This window comes from Macrobrachium rosenbergii, chromosome 39 (assembly GCF_040412425.1).
Source record: "Macrobrachium rosenbergii isolate ZJJX-2024 chromosome 39, ASM4041242v1, whole genome shotgun sequence".
NCBI classification, from domain to species: Eukaryota; Metazoa; Arthropoda; class Malacostraca; order Decapoda; family Palaemonidae; genus Macrobrachium; species Macrobrachium rosenbergii.
The window spans coordinates 1,150,811-1,176,485 of record NC_089779.1 but is presented as its reverse complement, the minus strand read 5'-3'; the positions used below and the strand labels follow the sequence as shown (position 1 = coordinate 1,176,485).

At 37.9% G+C, this 25,675-nt stretch overlaps 1 protein-coding gene across 5 annotated transcripts in view; it reads right to left on the bottom strand.

The window, feature by feature from the left end:
* Positions 1-25,675, bottom strand: part of LOC136825629 (uncharacterized) — a 690,903-nt gene that overhangs the window by 441,689 nt on the left and 223,539 nt on the right. The window contains exon 1 of one of the 5 annotated variants that reach the window (XM_067082228.1): positions 3,854-5,050. The exons of the other annotated variants lie outside the window; for them this stretch is intronic. Coding sequence (XP_066938329.1) covers positions 3,854-4,330 — 477 coding nt within the window. The 5' untranslated portion in view covers positions 4,331-5,050. Of the gene's footprint in view, positions 1-3,853; positions 5,051-25,675 lie in introns of those variants that run through there. 5 annotated transcript variants of the gene reach the window in all.

Here is a 25,675-nt window from a genome sequence, read left to right as displayed (position 1 = left end):
CCCAACATGTCGACCCGAGGCGTGATGAATCCGCGATCCTTGTAATAAATCTGATTGCTGCGTTCGTGAGGATTTATGCACAGCAGAGAATTGCGCTCATGAGTCGCCTAAGAAACTTGGAGGATAGAGGAACACTTCCTTATCAGTCTTAACTCTCTCACTTGATTGAGAACAGCCTATATATACACCAATGGGACCCTTCTTTACCGTCTCTGAATGTGATATTATTCTCAAAATTCACTTACTTGGATCTGAAGATATAATAATTATATTCAGAAACATTACTGGCTATCAATGGTTTCTTATTTTCTGCAATTTAAACATAGCTTGTAATACGCTCTCTCTCTCTCTCTCTCTCTCTCTCTCTCTCTCTACATATATACATGTATATACGTATATAAATATATATATATATATATATATATATATATATATATATATATATATATATATATATATATATATATAATGTGTGTATACATGTATATATGTATATGTAGCTCCGTAGAACACAACAACGGTTAATTCCATGCTTATAATTTAAATGCTGAACACTGGATGAACCCTTTTGCAGCTAACCTACAAGAACTAGACGTTCATCATATGAGAGAGAGAGAGAGAGAGAGAGAGAGAGAGAGAGAGAGAGAGAGAGAGAGAGAGAGAGAGAGAGAGAGATTACTGTCATCTTCAGAAATGACCTCTATTAAAAAATATATAGCCTTTCTATAAGATGATTCACTGGTTGAATAACTTAAAGAGGTTATGAACAAAATTAATACTTTAAAGACGTTACAATGGTATAATAATTGAATTAAATTAATATGAAACATTACTAAACATGGACAATATCAGTAACGTAAACACTGGCAACAATAAGCGTAAGAATATTAATAACAGGAAGAAGAATTTTTGTTCAAAACAGTGAATAATAAATGCAATATAAAAAATATTTATTACTAATATAATCTTGCTGAGGCAAGTAACTTGCATCCAACAATAAAAGGATTGGCAACATAACCACATTTAGTAAACAGTAAGAGCACATAAAAACAAACCATGTCCCCACCGATACTAATTAATGAAGCTCTAATAAGTTTGCGAGAGAGAGAGAGAGAGAGAGAGAGAGAGAGAGAGAGAGAGAGAGAGAGAGAGAGAGGTGGAGGGGGGGTTATGTAAAACTGGTTTTCTGAACAGACGCCTCTCAGAATTCCTTTGTATCTTCGACACAACCGTAATAAAAATAATTCTGTCAATATAATGAGATAAGTGTTGATAATGAAAACCTAGGACTTAATAATTTTGATGGAAATAGAAGGAGGATATTACTGATAATAAAATCGTTCTTCCAAAACAGCAGCAGCTCTTATGCGAGGTCAGACTTTATTGAAACTGGTTTTCGGACAGCGAGATGAAGAAAAAATCGCTAAAAAGGAAAAAAAGAAAAACTACTTCTGCTGTAAACCTTTCCTTTAAGTGACGTTGGTAGCTTTCAAAATGATTCGAACCTTTAAAATCACCCCTGACGTTTTTTTTTTTCATTTCCTCAAAAACCTGTTATGTTTCCCGAAATTCTGGGTCTGCTTAATTAAATTTTCAACTATTGGCTGTAGATTCAGATGACTTTCAACGGATCAACTCGAAGCTTCATACGGCCATTTTTCTGTTAAGGATTACGTGAACATAATCTGAATAGGTTAACAGAAACATAATCTGAATAGGTTTCAATTTAGCTAACTGGGAGTTGGAGGAACTGCATAAAACTACTCATGTACGAGTATTAGGCTTCTTGTCTATAAAGCAAAATTAGCAATATACAGTAACACACTAAAACAAATGTTCATACACCCTGTGGAGGATACATACTTCAACAACTGAGATTAAATGTAAGTTTTAATGTTCAGGCTCATATTTCCGAGAACTGTTTCCAACCAGAGTGCACTGAGAAAAGGATGGCTAGAAACAGCCATCAAAGACAAAATCTTAACGAAAAGTCTGGCTAAAACGCCAGGTCCAAGGGAAGTACGGTAGTACCGGATATGTTCCATAGGGCTATTGAAATACTAGTTTAGGTCTAACATTTTCCAGCAAAGTAGCAATGAAAGAAATTTTTACATATTCGTGGTGGATGAAGCAAAAAAGGAGCGTGAGCACAAAATTAACACGTCTATCTGAATTTCAAAACGCTAAGCTAACTTCCAATAAACACTATCAGACCTGATAGAAAACGGCTACAGAAACTTGCAACAAACTGTAGAGGCCTGGTGCAAAAGCCAGCAATAAGGAAGTCCGAAACTCAACAGTTACATAATATGTCCTAATATGGCAAATCCGATATAGCTTTTCATAGACTCCATACTTGGTTAGGGAGCAATATAAATATCTGTATCCTTTTCCCCTCTCACTCATTGCAAGAAAATTTGGATACTTTGAACAAAAAGACGGATTTCCGTAACAAGCAAAAAAATAACATGGGGAGGTTATAGGATCGTTACATGGCGGGTTTCCGCCAAATTCTCGTTTAACCAGTGAAGAATATAGATAAAATAAAAGATACAAGATTGATCTAATTGTAAGAAGTTACTGTAACATCGTTACAAGTATTGACTGCCTACAAAGCAAAAAATAAAAAAAAATTAACCTTTTTTTAATGAATTCTTGCTTCAGTTCGGACGAAGCGTCAAATCTGAAAGATGTTATGTTTGCTATACAACATGTTGCCAAAAATCGCAAATCTGGTGAAGTTCTTGACCCGAGATCGTTGCGGCAGTGGCGCCATAGCTCGTGGAAGACGCACAACTACGCGTGCCGAAGTGGCTCCTAGAATATGAGCCGGGGAACACAAGAGAAAGAAGAGAAATCCTGATACTTTGAAAGATATTCGGATCTGTAAAGAAACTCAGTTTCGAAATGACCTCATCTAATTACGCTCTGACTAAATACAGAACCTCACTGCTGACTCATCGAACGAACAAAAATTTAGAGGCAATGGTGTCGCTGTCAACAATTCTGTCTAGATTAAGTGTTGGAGGAATGTCAACTATTTGATTATCAGTATCATTATAAGTACTGTAAGTATTATCATTATCACTCTAAGTACTATTTAGAAATTGGAAGGAAATTTCAGAAATATGAAATGAATCTGGCCAATGCAAAACGACAACAGTATTTAGAAAAAAAAATCATTGCTATTATAACGACGACGAAATGACGCAAAAGGAAATGAAATTTAATACAAAATTTCATGTCTTTCAAAATTTTCTGTGTGACAAGTGTTACTCAGCACATCCGGCTCTAAAGAAGCCTGACTGTCGATCCCTGGCTCAGATTACGAAGCTGCATCAATATTCACTTCCTTGAGTATTAAAATTATATCCAGGAAGTCCAATGAAAATCTGAGCAAGAAACGACAATAAAATTCATGATTATACTGAAAAAACTTAACAATTATATATACTTACATGTAATGTGTAGATCATGCACATGCAACAGTCGCCTGTAACACACTTAAAAATTAATATATGTGTATGTATATATATATATACATAAACATGTAACTGGTAGTATACGTAACGTGTATCAATACCTCATTTCGGTATACTATTTTGCTCTATAATTACAAAAGTGAAAATAGTGAAAAAGCGACTTTGCATTAAACTTGCATTTATCACTCTACGAAATTTCTCTAGGTTTTTAAAAGCCCAGGGAAAATTTAAAAAAAAAATGAAGACAAATGGCTCCACCAATATTTTCAGCATGACACCCACCATGCGCCTACACACACAAAAAAAAAGAGGAAGAAGAAATCGAGTCATTTATTTCGCTTCCAAGAAAGAGACCTTCGAGTTGCCCCTACCTGTCGAAGACCTTCCATCCTTCCCACAGTGCGAGATCCTTCCACTCTCCTAGCTGCAGGAGTGGGCGTGTCGACCTTCCTTCTCAACCTGGCGGGTACATCGTAGATATTCTCCAGGTCGGGGTGCATAGGATAGGGTTCATCCACGACTGGCCGACCACGGCCGCCGACACTTCCTCCCGCAGGATAATCATTTGCGTGCCCTCTGCCCAGTATAGGGATAGGAGCCGTAGGGGCGAGAGCTGTGGTTTGAGCAGGGGCGCTGGTCTTCCGACGGTCCCTGCTGGGGCCGTCGTACTCCAGCTCGGGTTCGCTCTGCACCTCCCGGAGGTCCTCGCGGGAATAGCCAGCATCTTTCCTCTTTCGGGACCTCCCGAAGCCGAGTTTCTTCCTCAGTTTGGGGCTCGTGGAGGGCGAAGTGGTTGGGCTGGCCAGGGGGCTCAGCGACTGCAACTTCTGAACTAAGCTGCCAAACATGTTTTGGCTTCAAGCTCACGCACACAGACACCGACCCTCACACGTGGATCTCAGGCCATAGACCCCAGGATGTGCGATGGCACATACACCCCCTACACACTCTCCTCCTACCTACAGGTACTGTGACGAAGGAACCCCCCAGAAACAAACACTTCTGACACTTACAAAACACTTGACAACACTTTGCACACGAGGGGGAGGTCACTGCAATGGGAAATGGCGAGTGGGTATGAAAAGAGAGAGAGTAAGAAAGAGGATGATGATAGAGATGGGGGAGCAGCAGCTATGTAATGGGGCGAAGGAGTACCGAAGGGGGAGGGCAAGCAAGGGAAGGCAGGTCAACTAAGCATTGCTGTCAGGTCGAGGCAGGAGACCCGGGGCCGAACGGCGACTACCCCGCAGCACCTGCACCAGCAACACATCCTAACATCTCTCTCGGCTGCTTCCCGCACCCGGGGGATCTTCAAACTCGAAAACACAACTCACAAAAAAAAGGTCGGTTATATCACTGCAAATCTTTTTTTTTTTTTTTGGTATTATGTCGAGCCGGTAGTGACCGATCAGCACTTCGCAAGCAAGACCGAAATATATATTACAGTCCCTCCGTTATATCCAGGTGCTAAAGGTCTCCAGCGGCAGCGGCAGCAGCAAGGCACGAGTCTCATAAAGCCACGCAAGAATGGCACCTGTGCTCGCCGCACAGTCTCCAGAACTTCTACTGCACAGCGCTCAGCTGAACCCCCCTACTACTACACCGAGCCACACCTACATACACACACACACACACACACACACACTCACACGCGTACGCTTACACACCTTTATACTACAACTACCTTCGCTAACGTTCTTCCTGCTCTCTCTCTCTCTCTCTGGCAAGATCTTGTCGAGTTCGTTAATAATTACGTTTCGGAATAAATCTTTCTTGTGAGTTTTGAATTCTGGGAGAACATCATCTCATCTCTTTTAGTACTATTTGGTAACCTCAGACCAGCAGATTCCAGGACCGTTGGCTTTCGTCGGTTTTCAAAAGTTTTCGCTCTCTTCATTATTTAAGTATATAAATCGTGCTTGAGAGGAGTTCACGATTATCGAAAACAAATCGTTTTCGCAATTACTGATAATCTGAAAGTCGTCTTCAACGAATATCTCTCGAATATTCCAGTTACATTTGAATCATCCGCCGTAGGTCACATGAGATCATTCACGTACCTGAACTGATGGGACACGGGGAAGCCAATGAAATCGTTGCTTCTCTCTTTAGTAAGAGGTCATTGGTGGTTGCCTGGGCAGCCTTACCTCTAGTGTGACTTTACGTTACAACTCTCATCAGTGCAAACATTGACATGATGTGTGTAGTGTCCAGACCCCGTTTTTACCGCATTGTTACCAAGAAATTACGTTAATTTTAAATGTTTTTTTTTAACGTCCCACCTGCAATATGAGACCCCTTTTCAGTTCCATCAAAAAGAAATTCATCTTGGTCTTGGGGAAAAGGGACGTACATTCCTAAAATCAGAAGAAGAAGAAATTCTCGTTTTAACGAAACGAAGCGAACGGTGACAGCTTCGGGCAATCGAGGTCGATCGACCTGGCTGACCACGACGCAATCTCAGCGCTTGCTGAGCTCAACAGCCTACATGCCCCGCTCAATTTGCTGCTAACACCAGCTGAGATCGACAATTTACCAGTTGCTGTCAAATACTGCCGTCCACTTGCTTAGTTCATGCGTTTTTCTTTTCAGTTTTTCAAGCCCGAATGCCGTCACTAAGCCGGCGTCCATCGACATACGATCTTCAAGCAGCCTAATATTTCGCTATCACGAGGTTTGTCTAAAATATTTTCTTCAAATTGTATTTGAGAAATTTACTTACGGTAGTTTTATAATTATGGACTGGTCATTATTTTGTTACCTATTATAGATCAATAATGATTATTCCTATATTCTCTTTCCTGATATGTCTCTCTGACTATAATGTATTTCCTTTTGCGATGGTTTCATAAAAGACTGCTCGCATCATGGTAAAGATGATTATGTCACAACTCTAAATCTGTAACTTACTCTCTTATTGTCTTTCAGGAATAAGGCCTGAGTTCTCGCTGAATTGAAGAAGCACAAAACTATTAACCAATATCAGCGATTCACTCAAAGGAAATATCATGATCATGGGTCAAGAAAGCAACCATACAAATCAAAATGTAGAATAATCTTTGGCGAGATAAAAGTCAATAACAAAAGAATGCCATAAACGCGCAAAACCAAACAAAATTGCTCGTCAACATAAAAGATTTATTTCATTAAAATTTCACTAGTATTATGAACGGCTAATATCGCCACTGAAGAACTCCGTATGCTTATACACTTTGTATACTTTCCCGCACTTTTCCGGAAAGTATACAAACAAACCTAACATACGCAGTGAAGCGTTGCTCTAAAAGAACAACAGGATACGATTTAAGTGATATGCGACAAGAAAAGCCATTAGCGATTACGACAGAAAATAAGGTAAATTGCCTTCAAAAGTATAGCTAGAAAAAACAGAACTATCATTTTTATATTTCTACCCTTCTTCACAATAACCTTCAGCTACGTAACTCATTATTTGTAGCTTTCGAGAAGACAACTTTACGAAAGGAGGAATGAGTAATCTATTGGCAATAATTTTCGTCTGATTGCCAACAAAAATGCAAGGAAATTATTTATTTTCAACTACTGAACCAAATATATTAATCACGGATGTATATCACAAGCAAAGATGACAATGATATTCCCAAAAATATGAAATGATAAAAACATGAAACCGTATCAATAATAATTAATAAGTGTTAAACTAATTTCCACTCAAGTTCCACGCAGTGCCTGTAAATAGTTTGGATATGAACGATCGCCATTCAAGCTGCCACCCAGATAAAGTTCATGTGAGAGAGAGAGAGAGAGAGAGAGAGAGAGAGAGAGAGAGAGAGCATAAAGTATCATAGGTTGCTTTGCAATATTAAGACCAACTAATTGTTGAATTCACCTGCTGTAAATATTGACCTTCGCCAAAAATATGATACCGACTTCAGGTATTCAGAGATCTCTTTGCTCCTAACCAAAAGAGCTATCTTGATAACAAGCATACATACATACATACATACATATATACACACATACATACATACACAGAAACACACACACATATATAGATAAAATTATATGTATATCTAAAATTCCATATATATATATATATATATATATATATATATATATATATATATATATATATATATATATATATATATATATATACATATATATATGTGTGTGTGTGTGTGTGTGTGTGTGTGTTAATATGTAATTATGTGTTAAAAGCAAAGAGATCTCTGAATACTTGAAGCAGGTATCATATTTTTTGGGGCATGTAAATATTCTTAGCAGCTGAATACAACATTACTTTGTCTTTATACAGCAAAATAGCCTTTGATAGTCTATGCTCTCTCTCTCTCTCTCTCTCTCTCTCTCTCTCTCTCTCTCTCTCTCATATGACCAATTCAACAAATATATTTGCACTCCCCATCAGACTATGAATTGGACGCAAAATCTTACAAACACACATGTTCATAAGCGCGCGTCTTTGTAAATCAGCTCACAGTTATACCCCAATCCACAGGCACTTACCAAGCTCGGTCTAGCACTACCTGCAACGCCTCTATGTCACCTGTTAAGTGTTCATTTTCATTCTATAATCATCTGGTCCACAGAAACCCAAAAAGACGAGAACAAACGTCATCTCACCGTTTTGTTATTTTTAGTGTCGTTAATTTTTGCAACCCCTACATAAACCTAAATATCATTTCACCGCAGATATGAAAGGCTGTAAACCCATTTCCCGGAATTCTTGTGAACAAACCACTCTAGTTGCTCTCATTCGTAAAGAACCACGAAAATAAATTTGCACAGGAGTTTACACAGTACTACAAATTTATCACCACTCCGTATGACTACTTTTTAAGAAGCCAGTAGATCAAGAAAGGTACACCAACACCGCGTTTTAAAACAGTTAAGCTGACGCCCTCTTCATCACAGAATTCCACGTTGCCATTAATTCAAAACAAAAGGGAATTTCACGCTTTTACTAACTGACATGAGAATGGCTTCACCTCACAGAATTCATTCCGAAAGAGAAATGAACGAGCGACATTTCCCAAAGAATAAAAACACCTCACAAAAATTCTGAAGGTCGGTCGTAAGAAGACTTTGTCTTATATTACGAATTCAAAGGGAATGACTCTTTCTTTCGCTTACGCAAGTATTTATTTCATTAACGAGCTAACGAACGAATCAATGACTGGATGACATGCCTGGCGTTAACGCTGCAAAGGTCATGGGCACCAAAATCAAAGAAAATTATATTCGTTTTAAATTCCGGAAATAGAAAGCAATTAGTCTACTGCGCTCAAAGTATTTATGTTGCATTTCCCCATTAAGATCAGAATTTTCAACCGAATTTAATAGTGTCTAGGTCGAGGCTTAATTTATTCCAGCTACTTTTTAATGCATACTCTTATAACTACTGTCTTTATTAGTTATACACATACATACAAGTGTATATATATGCATGCATATATATATATATATATATATATATATATATATATATATATATATATATATATATATATATATATATATATATATATTTATTAGATAGATAGATAGCAAGGTCAGGTCACCTCATTTTTTAGTTATTCATTACAAAACCAATGGTTTCATGCCTAACGCTATCTATACTTCTACATCTTTCAATGTACCTAGGCATTATATTATTTGATTTAAATATTTATGCTTAATTCATTCATATTTAATGTGCGAAAATATACCAATCAGCTCTACTACCTTCCTCACTTCCTTTAATTGTTTCAATTAAGTTTGGGTTAGAGAGGCTTATACGGACCGGAGAAAAAAAATATAAGAAACCCCTTCAACTGTCGACAACCGTCTTGCGCTGAACCATTTCATTCATTAGCTAAAGACTGCTCTGTATTGTTGCTGGATGAAGCAAGCTCTAAGCCTGTATAGAGCGTTGCTATTCTTATCAGCCCGAAGATAAGAAGACCACTAACAAGTATAGAAATTGGATTATTTCTTTCTCCCGGTTCCCAAAAAAGCGAATCACTCCAAAGAACTTAACTTCTTCCAATGGCTAAAGATACTGTTCGCTGTCGTTAGATTTAGTTGGCTCTAAGCCAGCACGGGCCCTTTCCATTCTCGGCAGCTCCAAGAAATTTGCCTCCCTCTTTCTCCGGATTGCCACAGAAGCGAATCAGCCCAAGAAAAGAATGGGAAGACGATTCGCAATGCACAAATCGATTCTCATTATGATTCCCCCTGACTGCAGCCTTATCAAACAAGGCCAAATTAAAGCCCGTCCCGGCAGACGAAACTTTGGTGGAGCGAGGAACCGGCGAATCCGGATTCTGTAAAACCGATTTCCTGATAATACGCAGTCTAGGATCTCGCTTGCGTGCAAGCACAGCAGGTTGCCCCTTGAAAGAGAGTGGAGGGAGAAATATGCAAAGAAGCGGTCCAAGTTGAGGCCATATCTCCGTCAAGGGGAAGAGTCCTCATCTAATTGACATTGCACCATCAATGATTCGTACTCAAGTTTTCCAGTAGTTAAGAGTGGTATCGGTTTATGTACGATGGCATCTTCAGAGTAAGAAGGAAACAAGAACGAAGGGAGACCATATAAATTCTCTTAACAAAACATGATATGATAAGTAGTCAGACGATCCTCACGAATAGCCTTTGATTATTATTATTATTATTATTATTATTATTATTATTATTATTATTATTATTATTATTATTATTGATGGACGGGAATAAATACAAATCAAAGGCAACGACGTCATCTAACAGTTCTAACGTTTGTGAAAGTCTGCAAAATGTTCCCTCTGTAGCTATAATTCAATAGAAAAAAAAAATTGCCTACATTTTGATACTAAACATCAGAAATCGGCTATAAACGAAATATCAGGGGAAAATGTCGCCCTTACCATTTTTTGTGGAACATTACATATTAAACAAAGCTGGCTGGACAATACGAACTATCTCTTCTTTTTGTACTGCCCCTCCGTCCGACTTGACCGAAAGTAAGTAGTTGTAAATTGGAATTGAGCGCGTTGCCCTTGATCAGTTCAGGCAACCACTTCGCATGGGTAGATCTTGAGAAAACAGTGTACCCGTTTCTCTGGATGCATTCTAATCTCGTAAGGACAATGAGAACGATTCTCTTAGCTCACCTGGAGATGCATCATTCCTCCTCCAGCTTTAAAGGTAAGCAGACCTATCTAGACAGGCCAATTTAACTCGTGGCGTTACTCAAAACTTGCTGCAAAAAAGGTAGGGGTTAGTGGGTTGGGGGGTTGGGGGGAGGGTGGATTTGGGGGGGAGGAAAGAGAGATCATCACATTTAGTCATATCTAGCGCACGTCAATAATCCTATGGTGGTATACACAGCACAACTATCATTGCTATTATTAACGGTGTACACAACATTTAAGCCCATTCAAGAGCATTTAAGTAGATTCAAGCGCTATAACAGCGTTCATTTTTATTATCATTACTATCATCATCACCCCCTGTCCACCATTAACATCGTGGGACCCGGTGCTCGCTGAAGCCTTCCTGATAAACCGCCTTCCGAATGGTGGATCGTTTGGTCTGATCGTCTTGGAACGTGCAATCGCCCCATCGCCCAATTACCACAAGTGGGTTCGCTTACGTGCTCATAAAATAAATGAACGCCGAAGACATAAACACAACTGCTAATGGATTTAACCGCGCGCTCGCGCTCAAGTATGATATAAACTTGTTTATTTGCTATTGTTGGCTGGACATGGGCTGAATTATCTGCCGGCAGGCAATTTGGCAATCTGGCTTGCTAGATTTGGGAGTCAGCTTTAATGGCATGATGTTACGGTGACCATCATTTTGTAAATGTTCAGTGTTGCAATCAGTTCAAGCAGAAGGAGATTTTGCTCCTAAGAAAGATTGTCGAGGAAATAATAAACACTATTAACATAAAAATACAAGAAGTTACAAGAGAAAGTATAAATGGCATTTTTAGTTTACTTAAAAACTGTAACCGTCCATCTTTTACAAAGTGCGTTTGCCGTTTCCTTCGGGGTAAATTCCTTCCTTTCCTCTCATTTTTAGCTCCTCTCAGTCAAGGGCATGACTCTGAGATTAATTCACTAGTCTTGTGCCAACACGAGCGCTTGAGCCCAGAGGAACCCGCAGAGCTTTTCAAAAGAAAGATGAAGAATACGTGAGTCAAGACCCGAGGAGATGCCTCAGAAGGTGGCCCCAAGGGAGGGTGCGAAGTGAGGTGGGGGTAGAAAAGGTCAGTAATTAAAAGTGCGCTGAGGTCAGGCAATGGGGCACGACTCGGTTGGTGGGCGCGGTGGGGCTTTTTGGGGGGGGCCCGGAGTGGCTGTTGGTCCGTTCTGTGACACAGTTTGTGGAACCGAAATCGTAATGCCCCGGGAAGGTAAAGAAGATGACGATGGGACGGGGGGAATGGGACCAGCGGATGGAAGGAGAGGAGACGCGCCGCCACCGTCACCCCGTTATGTTTGTGAGATGGGGGGACAGAGGGGGGAGGTATAAAAGGAATCGGGTTAACTTGCAGGGGCTGAGGTGAGCCATTCATAGGGATCCTCGCCTCGATGAAATTGAACTGCGGTTCAACCAGGCGATCCAATTTATCACTTTAATTGGCAAATTGATCCAAGAGCCATTAACCCAGTCCCGAGAGAACTCCTTCCCATGTCAGCCGGCACATCGTCAAGCGGTTATGGAATAACCAGCTCAACAGTAAAAATTGCTTTAGAGATGAATGTCAAGGGGAGTCATGCCGTTCCTTTTATTTGTAACATTTTCTTACCGATTATTTGTGGAGTGCTGGGTCGACAAACAACCTAATGGCATATTGTAAGCGTTTCATTATCTGCGATTCGATGAAAATGCAACTTTTCCAATTTCCCACTGGATTCTGAACTACTCTGGGTCGTTGCCACTATCGAAATGTAATCTTATATACTTCCTATCTTCAGTATCCCTTAGCGAAATTTATTTTCCCTCAGTATTCCTCCATATTTCTGAACGAGTAAATCATTTCCTTCTTTCCTTAGCCACCGCAGAAAGGAGCTTTTATGACGTGTATCTGATGTTCACACTGTCAGACAGAAGAAATAGATTTGCGTTCTAGTGATTTTCAGAAACACACAGCAGTAGTCGCGGTTCTCATTTGGTTCCCCAGCCGCTCTGTCTCTTTTGTGTCACCTAATGCCATTTTTTTTTCTTAAGTGGTATGAAATAGTGTCCATTTTTTGACATTGAATAGGAAAATGTACGCCTTCATCTCTTTCTTACACAGTTAGCGGTTTCTTTGTTTTAAAACATGTTTTTGGTTATATTATATTCACAAAAGGAAACTAGGGTTGGGTTGATTTTAGCCCTTCCTGGATACAACAAATCAAGCAATAAATAAATAAACAAATTTATATATAAATAAAAAATAACTACAATAACACCAATCTCGATTTCAATAAACTCGATATTGGGGAATTTTAGAAATCAGTTATTTTCTTATATTTTTCTAAACTTTATTTTGCTATCCACGCAAATAGCCACAAAGTCTCTGTTCTCCAGGTTGATTTGTCGCTATTTTTTTAAAGTTGATCTTAGGAGGGGCCGGATACAGTTTAACCTAAATGTTTCAAGCATTCAACTTCATTCCGGAGAAGGGTATTCTTGGCCGCTTGGTTCGTCTATTCAATCCGGCGACGCAACGGCAACTGCCACCGAAGAACTCCTGCTTCGAGAATATACCGAAGGGTCAGGCCTACTGAAATCCTTTTCTTGTTTTGAAGGTGAAAAGGAATTTCTAATCTTAGAATGCGACAGACAAAAAGATAAAAAGATGTCTTTTAGAACTCCGTCTTTCTTTCCACAATCTCTGCACAGCCAGACTTCAGAGGTATATTCTGGTTCAGTGCCGACAGTACTTTTATAGTTACGGAGCGTTTAAGAATATATACGTATTAGCACATACGTAAACAAAATAAACAACATAAGCGTTATAACTGGGGATATGGAAGCATCTTTAGAAGAGAAGGTATATCAAGTGATGATTTTTTTCAATGGCGAAGATGGACCACAATTACGCTAGGATAAACTCGGTGGCCTCGGGTTTTGGGTAAAGCACAAGAAGCTATTATACATGAAAGCTGCTTTGTGCACGGCTGTGGATAAGAACATTATTTTCGAAAGTACTGTACAGACAAAAAGTCTCACATATGTACATCTTATACAAACACACGATGTTGAGATCGTCGTTTTTTAAAAGGTAAAAAAAAAAAAATCATATAATAAAGCCTCACACAACACTTGTCATTATCATATGTAAACATATTAAAAAATATATATATATAAATTAATACAAATTAAATTTCACGCGTGAAGAAGCTTAGAAATACTCCACTTGACCCACACAAGTTTTGGCACGAGAGAGAGAGAGAGAGAGAGAGAGAGAGAGAGAGAGAGAGAGAGAGAGAGAGAGAGAGAACGTGCATAATCTTTCATTATACTTAACCTGAATATGACATCGCCAACACGCACGCGTATTGCAGTGCGTAACTTCGCAGGTTGAGCTGCAAGTTTTTCAAAACTTTCCCTTGCGTCACTCTCGCATTTCAAGCTCCGATGTGACATTCGGCAAGGGAGACGTCACTGTGACGCACCACGTTCTACGCAACTTTCTATTGCTGCTACTCAGAGTTTCCAGGACTTCATCATTTTTAGTGACTACACACTGCATTTTGCTTGGTTGCACACACACGACTCTCTCTCTCTCTCTCTCCTCTCTCTCTCTCTCTCTAACTCATACAAGCGTAAATGTGCTTCAAAGTAACTATATACTGATGTTATCATTCATAAGAATACGTCTCACAAGTGAAAATATATTTTTCACGAAAACTATGACAATGATAGGAAATAGACCACATTTAGCATGGAATTATGGGCGAGAGAAAATAACAGGAAAAAGTTATGAAAAACTACCTATTTCAGCGAAATTAACAGAAAGAAACGAAGGACGAAGATAACACTTTATAACCACACACACACACACACACACACACACACACACATATATATATATATATATATATATATATATATATATATATATATATATATATATATATATATATATATATGAATATTTTTTTAATGGTCAAAAGGACTCATATTCTAAAATACACACAGACACATATACATATGTATATATATAATATATATGATCTATATAGGCTATATATACATATATATACACAGCGTGTGTACGTCTGGAAACGAGCACATACGAATACACGACAAACAACAAAACGATTGAACGAGGAAGGAAGCTGATCCTGAACATTGCCGAGCACCATTACGAACTCTAAAGCATGACGAGCACCTTTGGGCATTACGCATGCTTCGACAGTAGCTAAAGGGTCCCTTCCAAGGGAGAGGGCACGATGCCCATCGACCGACGATTATTGTGATCATATCGAGGCCAATGAGGGTCACGGGTAGAGATGGTCGGATTTGGGTCAGGGGACCCAACGAGCGCCTGCGATGAGGGAAGATGGCGCATTCATTCGTAAGGTTAAAAACACAAATACCCATCCATTTAAATACATGCATAGTATCTGTCGACACTGTACACAATGGGCGAGGCAGCAAAGCTCCCGTTGCCGATCTGAGAGGGTCGCTTACAGCTCGATATTACTGCTGTTTTCCTTTGCTGATCGATAACCAGTGGTGTTGAAAACCTGGCAACCGTACGTGGCCTTCTCACATTTGGAACCGGAGCTCGCTGCCTCACTCCTTGTGCATAGTGTCAACAAACAAATTTATGTAGTGTATCTGTCTATCTATCTATCTATCTATCTATATATATATATATATATATATATATATATATATATATATATACATAGATAGATAAATAGAAAAATAGTTAGATGGACAGACAGATATTCTCCACATCTGTAAATCACTGGACAATCCAAAGCAATTTATCTCAACCATAAATACTGCAACGCAATTGCTTACAACAACACAGAGCTCATAAATCACTCACGCCCCTTGAATCGCTACTGGAATTACCAAAACCACACACAAATCAGTACCTGCAAGAAAACTAAAATGATGAAAAGCAATCATCGTGATATTCCTCCCCTTCTGAAGGCAGTTTCATATCACGATCAATCACTGTCTAATCACGAAAAGATTCGGACAACGCCGTTTGATAAAACATACTGGAAGATTACTAGAGAGAGAAAAATACTGGGGCACTTTTGATGCTATTGCAAACCACAGTCTGCAAATACCCAATTCGTTTCTTTTCAATTGTCCTTCTTCCCTTTATTTTCAAGAAGCGGCATCCTTTCACCGAAGCCCGACAGCTGGCTCTCTTCCATCGCATCCGTGACGCCTTATTCTCCCGACATCCCCGACAACGCAAGGTGTGATTTACCCGGCGTTAATTGAGGTGTACGTTAAGAGACGGAAATTAGATGGATCCACCGGAAACCGGCGTCGATTGTGTGTAGTGGAGAAATCGGCGATACGATTGGGAGAAATGTTGAGAAATAGCAAACATCCGGTGGGAATCTGATACGTATGTAGGCTGAACAAGTTTGTCTGTTTGCTCGTGTGATTCGGAAGGGAATGTCTTCGCAGGTCGTTGCGTGGTATTCTAAGAAGGAAAATGGTCTGTTTAATAAATCCTGAAGTCGTAATAATAATTTAAATGAATGTACACACATGAAATGGCTAATTTCCGTGATTAAAATCTTTGTAAGAAAAGGAGTAAAACAACAGTAAGTACAAAAGCCCGAACTACTGTTCTTACTTCATTAAGAGTAAAACAGAAATCTGCGAAACTAAGAGTTTGATTCATTAATTAAAAAAGCAGCTATAAAGAAAAAGGAAAGAGACCCTACCATAAGATTCTCTGAACGTTTCCATACATCATATACACAAATTGCCCTTCCAAACGTTATTTTGGCTAAAGCGCGATTTTCAAAAATTTATGCCAAACAAACACGGCAAAATGTCAAAATTCTTAATATATACATATATCCTATATGTATTATATTATATGTGCTTAAAATATCACAGTAGGTGCACGTGACTTCAGTATATAAGCGAATACCACAGGAAAATGACAGGCAGAAGTTCAGTAAAAAGCGCTTTCACGTGTTTATTCACGCATCGTGAATAAACAACATGTTAAAGCGCTAAAATTACAACTCACAGACTGAAATTACACGCACATTTCACTAAAACTGAGACTAAAAGTAAAAAAAAAAAATAAAGAAAATTTTAAAAATCTCTGCAAAATTATAAAAAATCTGGGAAAATATGTAGGATCTACCCGGCAACTTCTCAGGGTCAGGGCCGATTCTCACTGGGGCGTTAGTTATAGAACTGGGTGTGTAAGCTATCTAACCCAGAAACTTCTTATATAAGTAATCTCATTGTTAAATGTACAACAACCATCAAACATGAAGATTTTAAATTTATTAGCCAAACAAAGGAACTCATCAGACTGTTGATTCTGGAAACGTTAAACATCAAATTACGAGTTTCGACTCGAAACAACCATTCCTCTACTGTCGCGTTGTTTTTAGCCTAAATTCCTGTCATTCTTTGTGACTCTTGACTTTGTTTTCTTTTAGTGTTTTTTATCTTTGATGATGAAAGGTTGGTTGTGTGGAGCTTTTTTCAGTCGTAGTTTTATGAATATGTAACTTTTACTTTTGAGTAAGTGTGTGTTGGCGGGCTTTTTCATGATTTTGCCGAGACATTTTAAAATTTCTTTTATTTATAATTTTTTTGTACTTTTCGTCTCTGTTTTAATCAAATGTGTGTGTAATTTAAGTCTGTGAGTTGTAACCATACCATAATCAGCTCTTATTTTGTACTAACATAATTTTATTTTATTGTGAAGAAAATCCCCGAAGATGTGACGACGTTGCCACTAAATGCAGGAATAAAACAAAACGTGAATTTCACCGTATTCCTGCCCTTAATCTGCTTCCTCGTGTGAATAACCGCCTCTCGCGTCTGACCTGTTGTTAATATATATAATACATTTTTTATTGTGGGTTTTTTTGGGCATAAATTTCTGAAAATCTGGACCTTTAACCAAAATAACGTTAGGAAGGGCAATTTGCGTATATGATGTATGGAGACATTCAGAGAATCCTATGGTAGGGTCTCTTTCCATTTTTATATAGGTCAACTTTTCATAATAACTGAACCAAACTCTTAGCTTCAGAGGTTTCTGCTTTACTCTAAATGAAGTAAGGACGGTAGTCAAGTCAATTCTGTGTTACTGAATTGACCTGAATCTTTCAAATGCGCAGTTATCACCAGCCGTGTCAGGGCGCAGGGTAATCTGCACAGATCTTCAACAGGAAACCCAGAGAGTTTCCTTAAGGCAGCTCAGGATGTAAATGTTAGTATCTCGGAGGTCACGTACGTAGACCTTCGGTTTGGTATGAGATGATTTTAAATTAGCCCCGATGTTCTGCTTCAGCCGAGTAAATGATGCAGATAATGTGCGCTTCGTTAAACAATCAGGCTTCCTGCTTGATACCTGGGTCATGTGCTTAGACAAATGCCTTGCTTTACAATCGAACTTTCTATTTGTCAACTTATTCACGTACAAACTCACACACATACACAATATATATATATATATATATATATATATATATATATATATATATATATATATATATATATATATTAGTATATATATATATATATATATATATATATATATATATATATATATATATATATATATATATATATATATATATATATATATATGAACGTGTGAGGACGTGCTTCACAGAAATAAATTTCTGACCCACATCAGGACCGGATCCCGGTATTTCAAACAAGAGGCCAGGGTGTTAGCAGTTCACTTATACAGGTTGTTAAAGAAGTTGGAACCAAAGTACTCCGTACCCAAGGTTTTTCCGGGGTAGGCTACCGACTAACATACTAGCGAATTTTACCAAACTTCCCGACCCAGCTTTGAGTTATTTGCTAACATTTCATTCGTGAATATGATAGAAATAATGAACACGAGGACGCCTTGGCCTCTCGTTTGAAAGGCCAGGGTTCAGTCCCGATGTGAGTCAGAAATTTATTTTGTGAAACACAACCTCATGTGTTCAGGATTTCTATCATGTTCACGGTGTAGGGCTAAGTCGAATGAAATGTTAGCAACTAACTCACTGCTGGGTTGAGAAGTTCGGTAAATTCGCTGGTACGGTGGACATTAGCCGGAGAGGGAAAAACCTCAGGTACTGACTACTTTGGTTCCAACTTCTTTTTGTTACCTGTGTGGGTGAACTGTTAACACCCTGGCCTCTCGTCTGAAATACCAAGGTTTGGTCCCAAAGTGAGTCAGAAATTATATATATAAGGGAGCCCATAGAAATGCCAAAATGTGGAAAATAAAGGCTATATTTCAGAGACCAAACTGGCTCTCTCCTCAGGCAAATAGTAAATGAGAAAAGTTACAAAAAGCAGTATTTATACCGCTTTTCTATAACTTTTTCTCATTCACTATTTGCCTGAGGAGAGACACAGTTTGGTCTCTGAAATATAGCCTTTATTTTCCACATTTTGGCATTTCTATGGGCTCCTTATATTTGATGGAATTCTGTTTTAACATAAAATATTTCAGTCATATATACAGTACATATACATATGTGTATATATATATATATATATATATATATATATATATATATATATATATATATATATATATTGTAACATGGGAGACCAGTTTCTAAGCAAACCCTACTTCCAAACTGTCTTATACTGATAACTACCTGAGGAAGGGCGTGAGAAACTCAGCCCTTACATAAATTTCTCTCCATGCTCCCCTTTTGGTACATCTTGAAAAACCTCCTTTCAGATAAAGGCGAATGGAGACGAGAGCCTGCCGAAACCCGCCAGGAAAGTTAAGTCCTCCTAGCAACTGGCGAACATGGTGTGCCAGAGGACTTGACATAGAAAACGGAGATCGTGACACATGTGACTGAGCCTCCATCTTGACCCCTAAGGCCGGACACGGCGATCCGAGTGCCCTCTGAGAAGAGCAAGAAAATAATCCTCCAAGGGGATAAAAATGCGGGGCACAGTGAGCTGACCTCACTCTCAGCAGATCCAACACACATGCCCATTGTTTGCTCCTTATTGAGCTGACCCCCACGTGGTCATCTTTCGGCGTCCCAGTCACTTTACCTGTGCATTCTCATTAAAATCACCCCTCCATTTCTGGTGAAATTCGACGAGACTTCTCAACTGCTTCGTTTTGAAGCAAAGTCCTGATTCGAGGTTCTCTCAAACAGTCAGTCACGTATCTTTAATCTTTTACTGAATTTCAATTTCTTTGCTGAAGTGTGAATTCTCACAAAGTCCTGAGTTAGTTAGTCCAGTGTGAATTTTTAACTTAAGAATCTCACACCAGAATCGAGTTATCTTGGCACCATGTGTGCAGACCTCAATTCGCCCGACGTCGTTATGACGTTCCTTAAGTAATCGCCTCCAAATTGCAGGCTGTGTTGCCAGATGTGGAAACAACTGCTTGCCTTGTTCTTCTTGCCACGGCATTTCCACTGAAATCAATTCTTCAGTGTCCCTTTCAACAGGATTACCCATAGATTCTTCAACATTTGAACAATTGCTGTAATACTGAGCCAAGTGGCAGAACTTTGCCTCACCTGCCTATCATTCCCCATTCTTGTGATTGGCGTGTTTAATTGTAAATATATTCCATTTAAAGTAAACCTAAGTGTTTATCTGCAACAGTTCCATGCTGAAATACGGCCTCCAGCCCACTTGTTTTTCTATACAAGTTTTCATCTGACCTAGCAGTTACAGTCAGAGTGACAAGCTTTCATGGTAAGTTCCCTGTTCCCCAGACCTCAGGACTGGATCCCTGAGCAAGGAATGCAGTAAGTAGGTCAGACTGAATACTTATATATATATATATATATATATATATATATATATATATATATATATAGATATAGATATATATATATATATATATATATATATTTCATCATGCACTGTTTTCCCCTTCGAGGGAGTTACAACAAGTGTTCATTAACTTTCAACTCTTTCTTTGGGATGGAGATGATGGTTTCTGCCCACCTCCAACCTAGTTGTAACCCACCACAATTGACTAACTACCTGATAGTTTCACCACTAGGCTCAAAAGGGCCACAATTGGCAAGGACCTTTCGCCGCGGAGGCAACCGTCCAAACTATTGAACCACGTGCACAAAAAAATTGATAAAAGATCTGTTAAAGCAATACAGGATGCGCACGTGTAAATATATATATCAAGAATCAATACAGAGACGCTTTACAGGTTCACAGTTTAAGCAATCAAATCACTTCGTTGAGAAATCGCTTCCAATATTAACGGAGAAATAAACGTCATATTATCCTCCACCGAGTATGACCTTCCGTTATTACTCCTGTGGAATCTTACATCATTAAAACCAACACACGAAAGACATCCCTTCTCAAGATTATCAGAACAGCATCACAAATATCAAACGACACTAGGCAGACTCAACGTTAATATTTCTGAAAGCTTGTAATTTGACAATCAGAGAAAGAGAGAGAGAGAGAGAGAAAGAGAGTCAGGTAGCAATCAGCTACAAGATTTCCCGTTCGTCCGTAACATTTCTCGCTAAATACTTCCTCTGGTTATTGCACGACGGTTCAGCTATGCTTATTTCTCCACTTTATTAAGACTTCAATTGCTACCTGACTGCCTTGTCTAATTTACTTTTCATTCGCCTATTACTGTTTGTTCTGTCATCCTTATTTGTTTCATTTAATATAATCATCAGAGCATTTCATGCTTACTAAAAGCTATCATAGTAATGTATGTCTATTCATCTGCTTATTACTTACTGGACATAATTTTACACAAACACATATGTATTATTCAGGAAAATACATGAATATACACATTTAATAGGGCGTGTGTTTATGTGTGTGTAACTTTGCAAAATGAGTTATTCAAAAATTCATCGAATAAAAATTTGTTTTCCAAAATAATGATCATACTGATTAACCTGCTCACTCTAACAAATCGTTCAGAATTTGAACAGACTAATATACTTATTTTTAAACGTACAGAATGCCATTGCGCTTGCTCAAAACCACGCAATATTTAGTAAACCAATTTTATCCACTTGAAATTGAGTCATTTGAGAAGAAACCCGTGATTAACACGAATCCCAGGAATTCCTTTATTAAAATGGACCCGAAATAATAGAAAATTCGCCCCAAGCAAAAAAACAAAGCAACAAAAAATCTGTCCTCAATACGAACTTTAATTCATAACATAAAATGACCTCATCAAGGGTAACTTCTAAAAGAACCTCATAACAGTTATAATTACTAAATACGAAAAGAACCACACCAAAAAAAGTCTTTCTTATTGGTTAACCCGCTATCTTGTACATCAATGTCAATGAAAACAATTTAGTAATTTAATGAAAAACGAACAGAAAGATTTAAAATTAGACATCAAGGACGCCGTTCATTCAGAAGGGTTTCAAGGACCTTTGGCTACGGGGAAATGAGATCGTAACAAAGTTATCTATAAACATGAGTTAGAAAATGTTTGCGTCTAGGTGAAGGAGAGAATTTTTAAATAATAATTAATACCCAACTCCATCCATTCATACGAAAAGCTTAAACCGCCCTTAACATCTCACCTTGTACTACAAAATCTCTTTAAACTATCTCAGTGAAGAAGCTAAAACAACAACAACAAATATTATTATTATTATATTAATAATAATAATAATAATAATAATAATAATAATAATAATAATAATATTAAAGGAATCCGGAACCTGGGTTCGACAATATCAATTCGTAGAAATTCAACTATGACACTGCAAAAACTTTAACAAAACTAAATGATATTTCCTTTGTTAAATTGCAGTGGTTACGAGGATTATTCACCGACAGAATTGGCCTAGATGGGCGTCAGTGATTTTGCCTCTGCGAGATGAAGAAATGCCATGAACGATAATCAAATGAAAAAAACAAAAATCGTAAAAGTTGTTTAAAAGGCCAATAAGACGAGTTAAAAGACAATGGGACATCTGACTGATAATAAATATTTTTGGGTAATCCTCTCAAGTTACAAAATAAATAAATAAATAAATAAATAAATAAATAAATAAATAAATAAATAAATAAATAAATAAATAACAAACGAAACGGTGACTTTCGCTAAACCATTCGTCGACTACAAAGATTTAAGCAAATTCCTTGGAGGTTACGAAACTTCTTCGCGTTCTTCATAGGCAATTATGCTTCATAGTTCGTTAGAAATAATTTAGTAATCAACATCATAATAAATCCCCCCTTGGTTGGAAATTATTCCCGAGGTATTTTGAATTGGATACTACACGCTATTTATGGCTTAACATTTGTGACAAAAAAAGTTACGCACACACAAAATACATACATACATATATATATATATATATATATATATATATATATATATATATATATATATATATATATATATATATATATATATATATATATATATATATATATATATATATATATATATATATGAAAATGTAAATAATGTTATGCTGTAATTTATCCACAAAGTTAAAATAAGGTAAAAACAATAAATATTGAAAATAACGAGGGTTAATATTATGACATAAAAGAGTAATAATAAACAACGAAAATTCCAGCATTTTATGAATACAATTGCAACTACCATAAAAAATAAAGCTGACTACTGTACTGAAAACCTGAAAAGACTGGTGATAAATATCTACTGTAGACGCTATCATCCAGAGGGCGAACGAACGAAATCCGCTCATGAATATATGCATAAAAGAGGGGGGGCGGGATTGCCTACTCCGGCACTTTCAAATCCATATCATTATTGCGTCATGGAACTCGGCGCTTACGCCAGGGAGATGACGTTGCATCACCACCACCATCAACACTATTTCGACGCATAAAATGCACTCTCATACTCCTGGCCTTTGACCTCGACTAGTTGTGTATGTGTATGTGTGCGCGCATGTGCGCGCGCGTTAAAGACACAAAACTAAACAAAATAAGAAAAATACTTCATGGAATACAGTGCTAAATATCAGGATCAGTTAAAATGGTCTTCGAAAAACACACACACGTACAAAGACAGAGAGAGAGAGAGAGAGAGAGAGAGAGAGAGAGAGAGAGAGAGAGAGAGAGAATTTAAAACGTACCTTTCATAATGAGGAAATCTAAAGACATCATTAATCTTTATGCAAGGGGCCAAGAGTATGCGTCGTTGTGATAATTGGGCCCTACTCTGAATATGCGGGGTCCTTTTTCATTTCACTTAATGATGCTGAAAGTTTCTATTCCGCTTATTCCGGTGAGGGCAATCCTCTTTCATGAGCTTCTAACACGCACAGAAAAATCTTATACATATACATATACATATATATATATATATATATATATATATATATATATATATATATATATATATATATATATATATATATATATATACATACATATACGCGTGTGTGTGTATATGCGAGGATGCATTTTCAATAAAGTTCTTATTAGAGATGAATTATATTTTTCCAGATGTTAAGATGGAGGCCGTCGTGTCCCGTGATCTTCCAGTTTTTTTTTACCGTTTTCATAAGAATTACTCTTCTCATTTCTTTACTGTTATCACTTTTCGTTCGGCTGATAAAATTACTAATTTTCTTCTTCGGCTGAGGCCTCCTGGAAGCATTCTAGAGCTTCATCCGTCACTCAAAAATTAAGATTACCGAAACTGAGCGAGTTTCAAATGCTCAGACAAATGAGATAAGGTTTAGGCAACAACATTACATGGACAGTAAAACTTATACAAAAGTTACGAAGATCACTTTAAAATGCCTAGCAAGAATTTACCAAAACTACATGACGTATTTTCTATCGATGGCAAGTGCCATTAATTTCCGAGTAAATGTTACTTTTCTCTCTTGTTTATCCCCGTTGCGATTTTCTCACGATTTTCATTTTGCAATCCATAATCCTTAACGAACATTAAAACTTTCTTCTTTAACCTTGAAGTTCACTGAAATAGTAATTCCTTAAAGATGCTCCGTATGTTTTGTTATAAAACTTTTGATGTTTTAAGTTTCACAATTACTTAGGCACACTGGAGTTTCAACCCCTCTCTCATTCTCTTATTTATCTATCTGTACGCGCACACACGCTTAACATACATATATCTATTATTCAAAATGTATTTGGGGAAGAGTGTGTGTGTGTGTGTGTGTTTAGCGCGAGAGAGAGAGAGAGAGAGAGAGAGAGAGAGAGAGAGAGAGAGAGAGAGAGAGAGAGAGAGAGAGAGAGGTGTCAAAAGATCTGCCTACATATTGCACAAATTCTTTGCCGTAAAATACACGCAATGTAAGTGCAGCTATTGTCACTGAAGAATATACTGAGAGAGAAGTTAATAAACACATCCGAACGGCCTCATCCTGAGATACATTTTTCTGCGACATGATGCAACCTACAATAACAAGTATTAACGAAAGTGACAAATTATCCGCGACGTACGTGGTATCGGCTGTCATTCATTGCGCAAGAGAACATTGACATCTGAGAGAGAGAGAGAGAGAGAGAGAGAGAGAGAGAGAGAGAGAGAGAGAGAGAGAGAATATAATTAGTATTAAATTGCTCCATACAAACAAGTTACAGTGAATTTGATCCAATTCCTCATGTAGAGGTTTCATAACAGAGCGCGGGTTGCACGAGATTTCTCTCCACCATTTTTGTTTGCAACGGCAGATGGAAAAGATTGGCTGCACTTCCATTCAAGAGCACAAATCCTATCTCAGCTTTCAGCATAGACTGGATTATGTAATATGTGTCTTAATATAGCCCTTGCACCATTCAGGGGGAAAAAATTCAATATTTACAAACTGCGCAATTCGGCTACCAGAGGTTTCAAAATGTTGTGTGTTTGTTCCAGTATGTGAGCATGTGCATATGTGAAGTTTTAAATTTCATTTTAATTCGTTCATCATCTTACTGAATGACCTATTGGGTCCCAGTGCTTGGCCTGTGGCCTGGACTTGGTATTTTTTTCTAATCCTTCGGGCCAGCCCTATGAGAGCTGAAAGCAAGCTCAGTGGTCTGGTTAAACT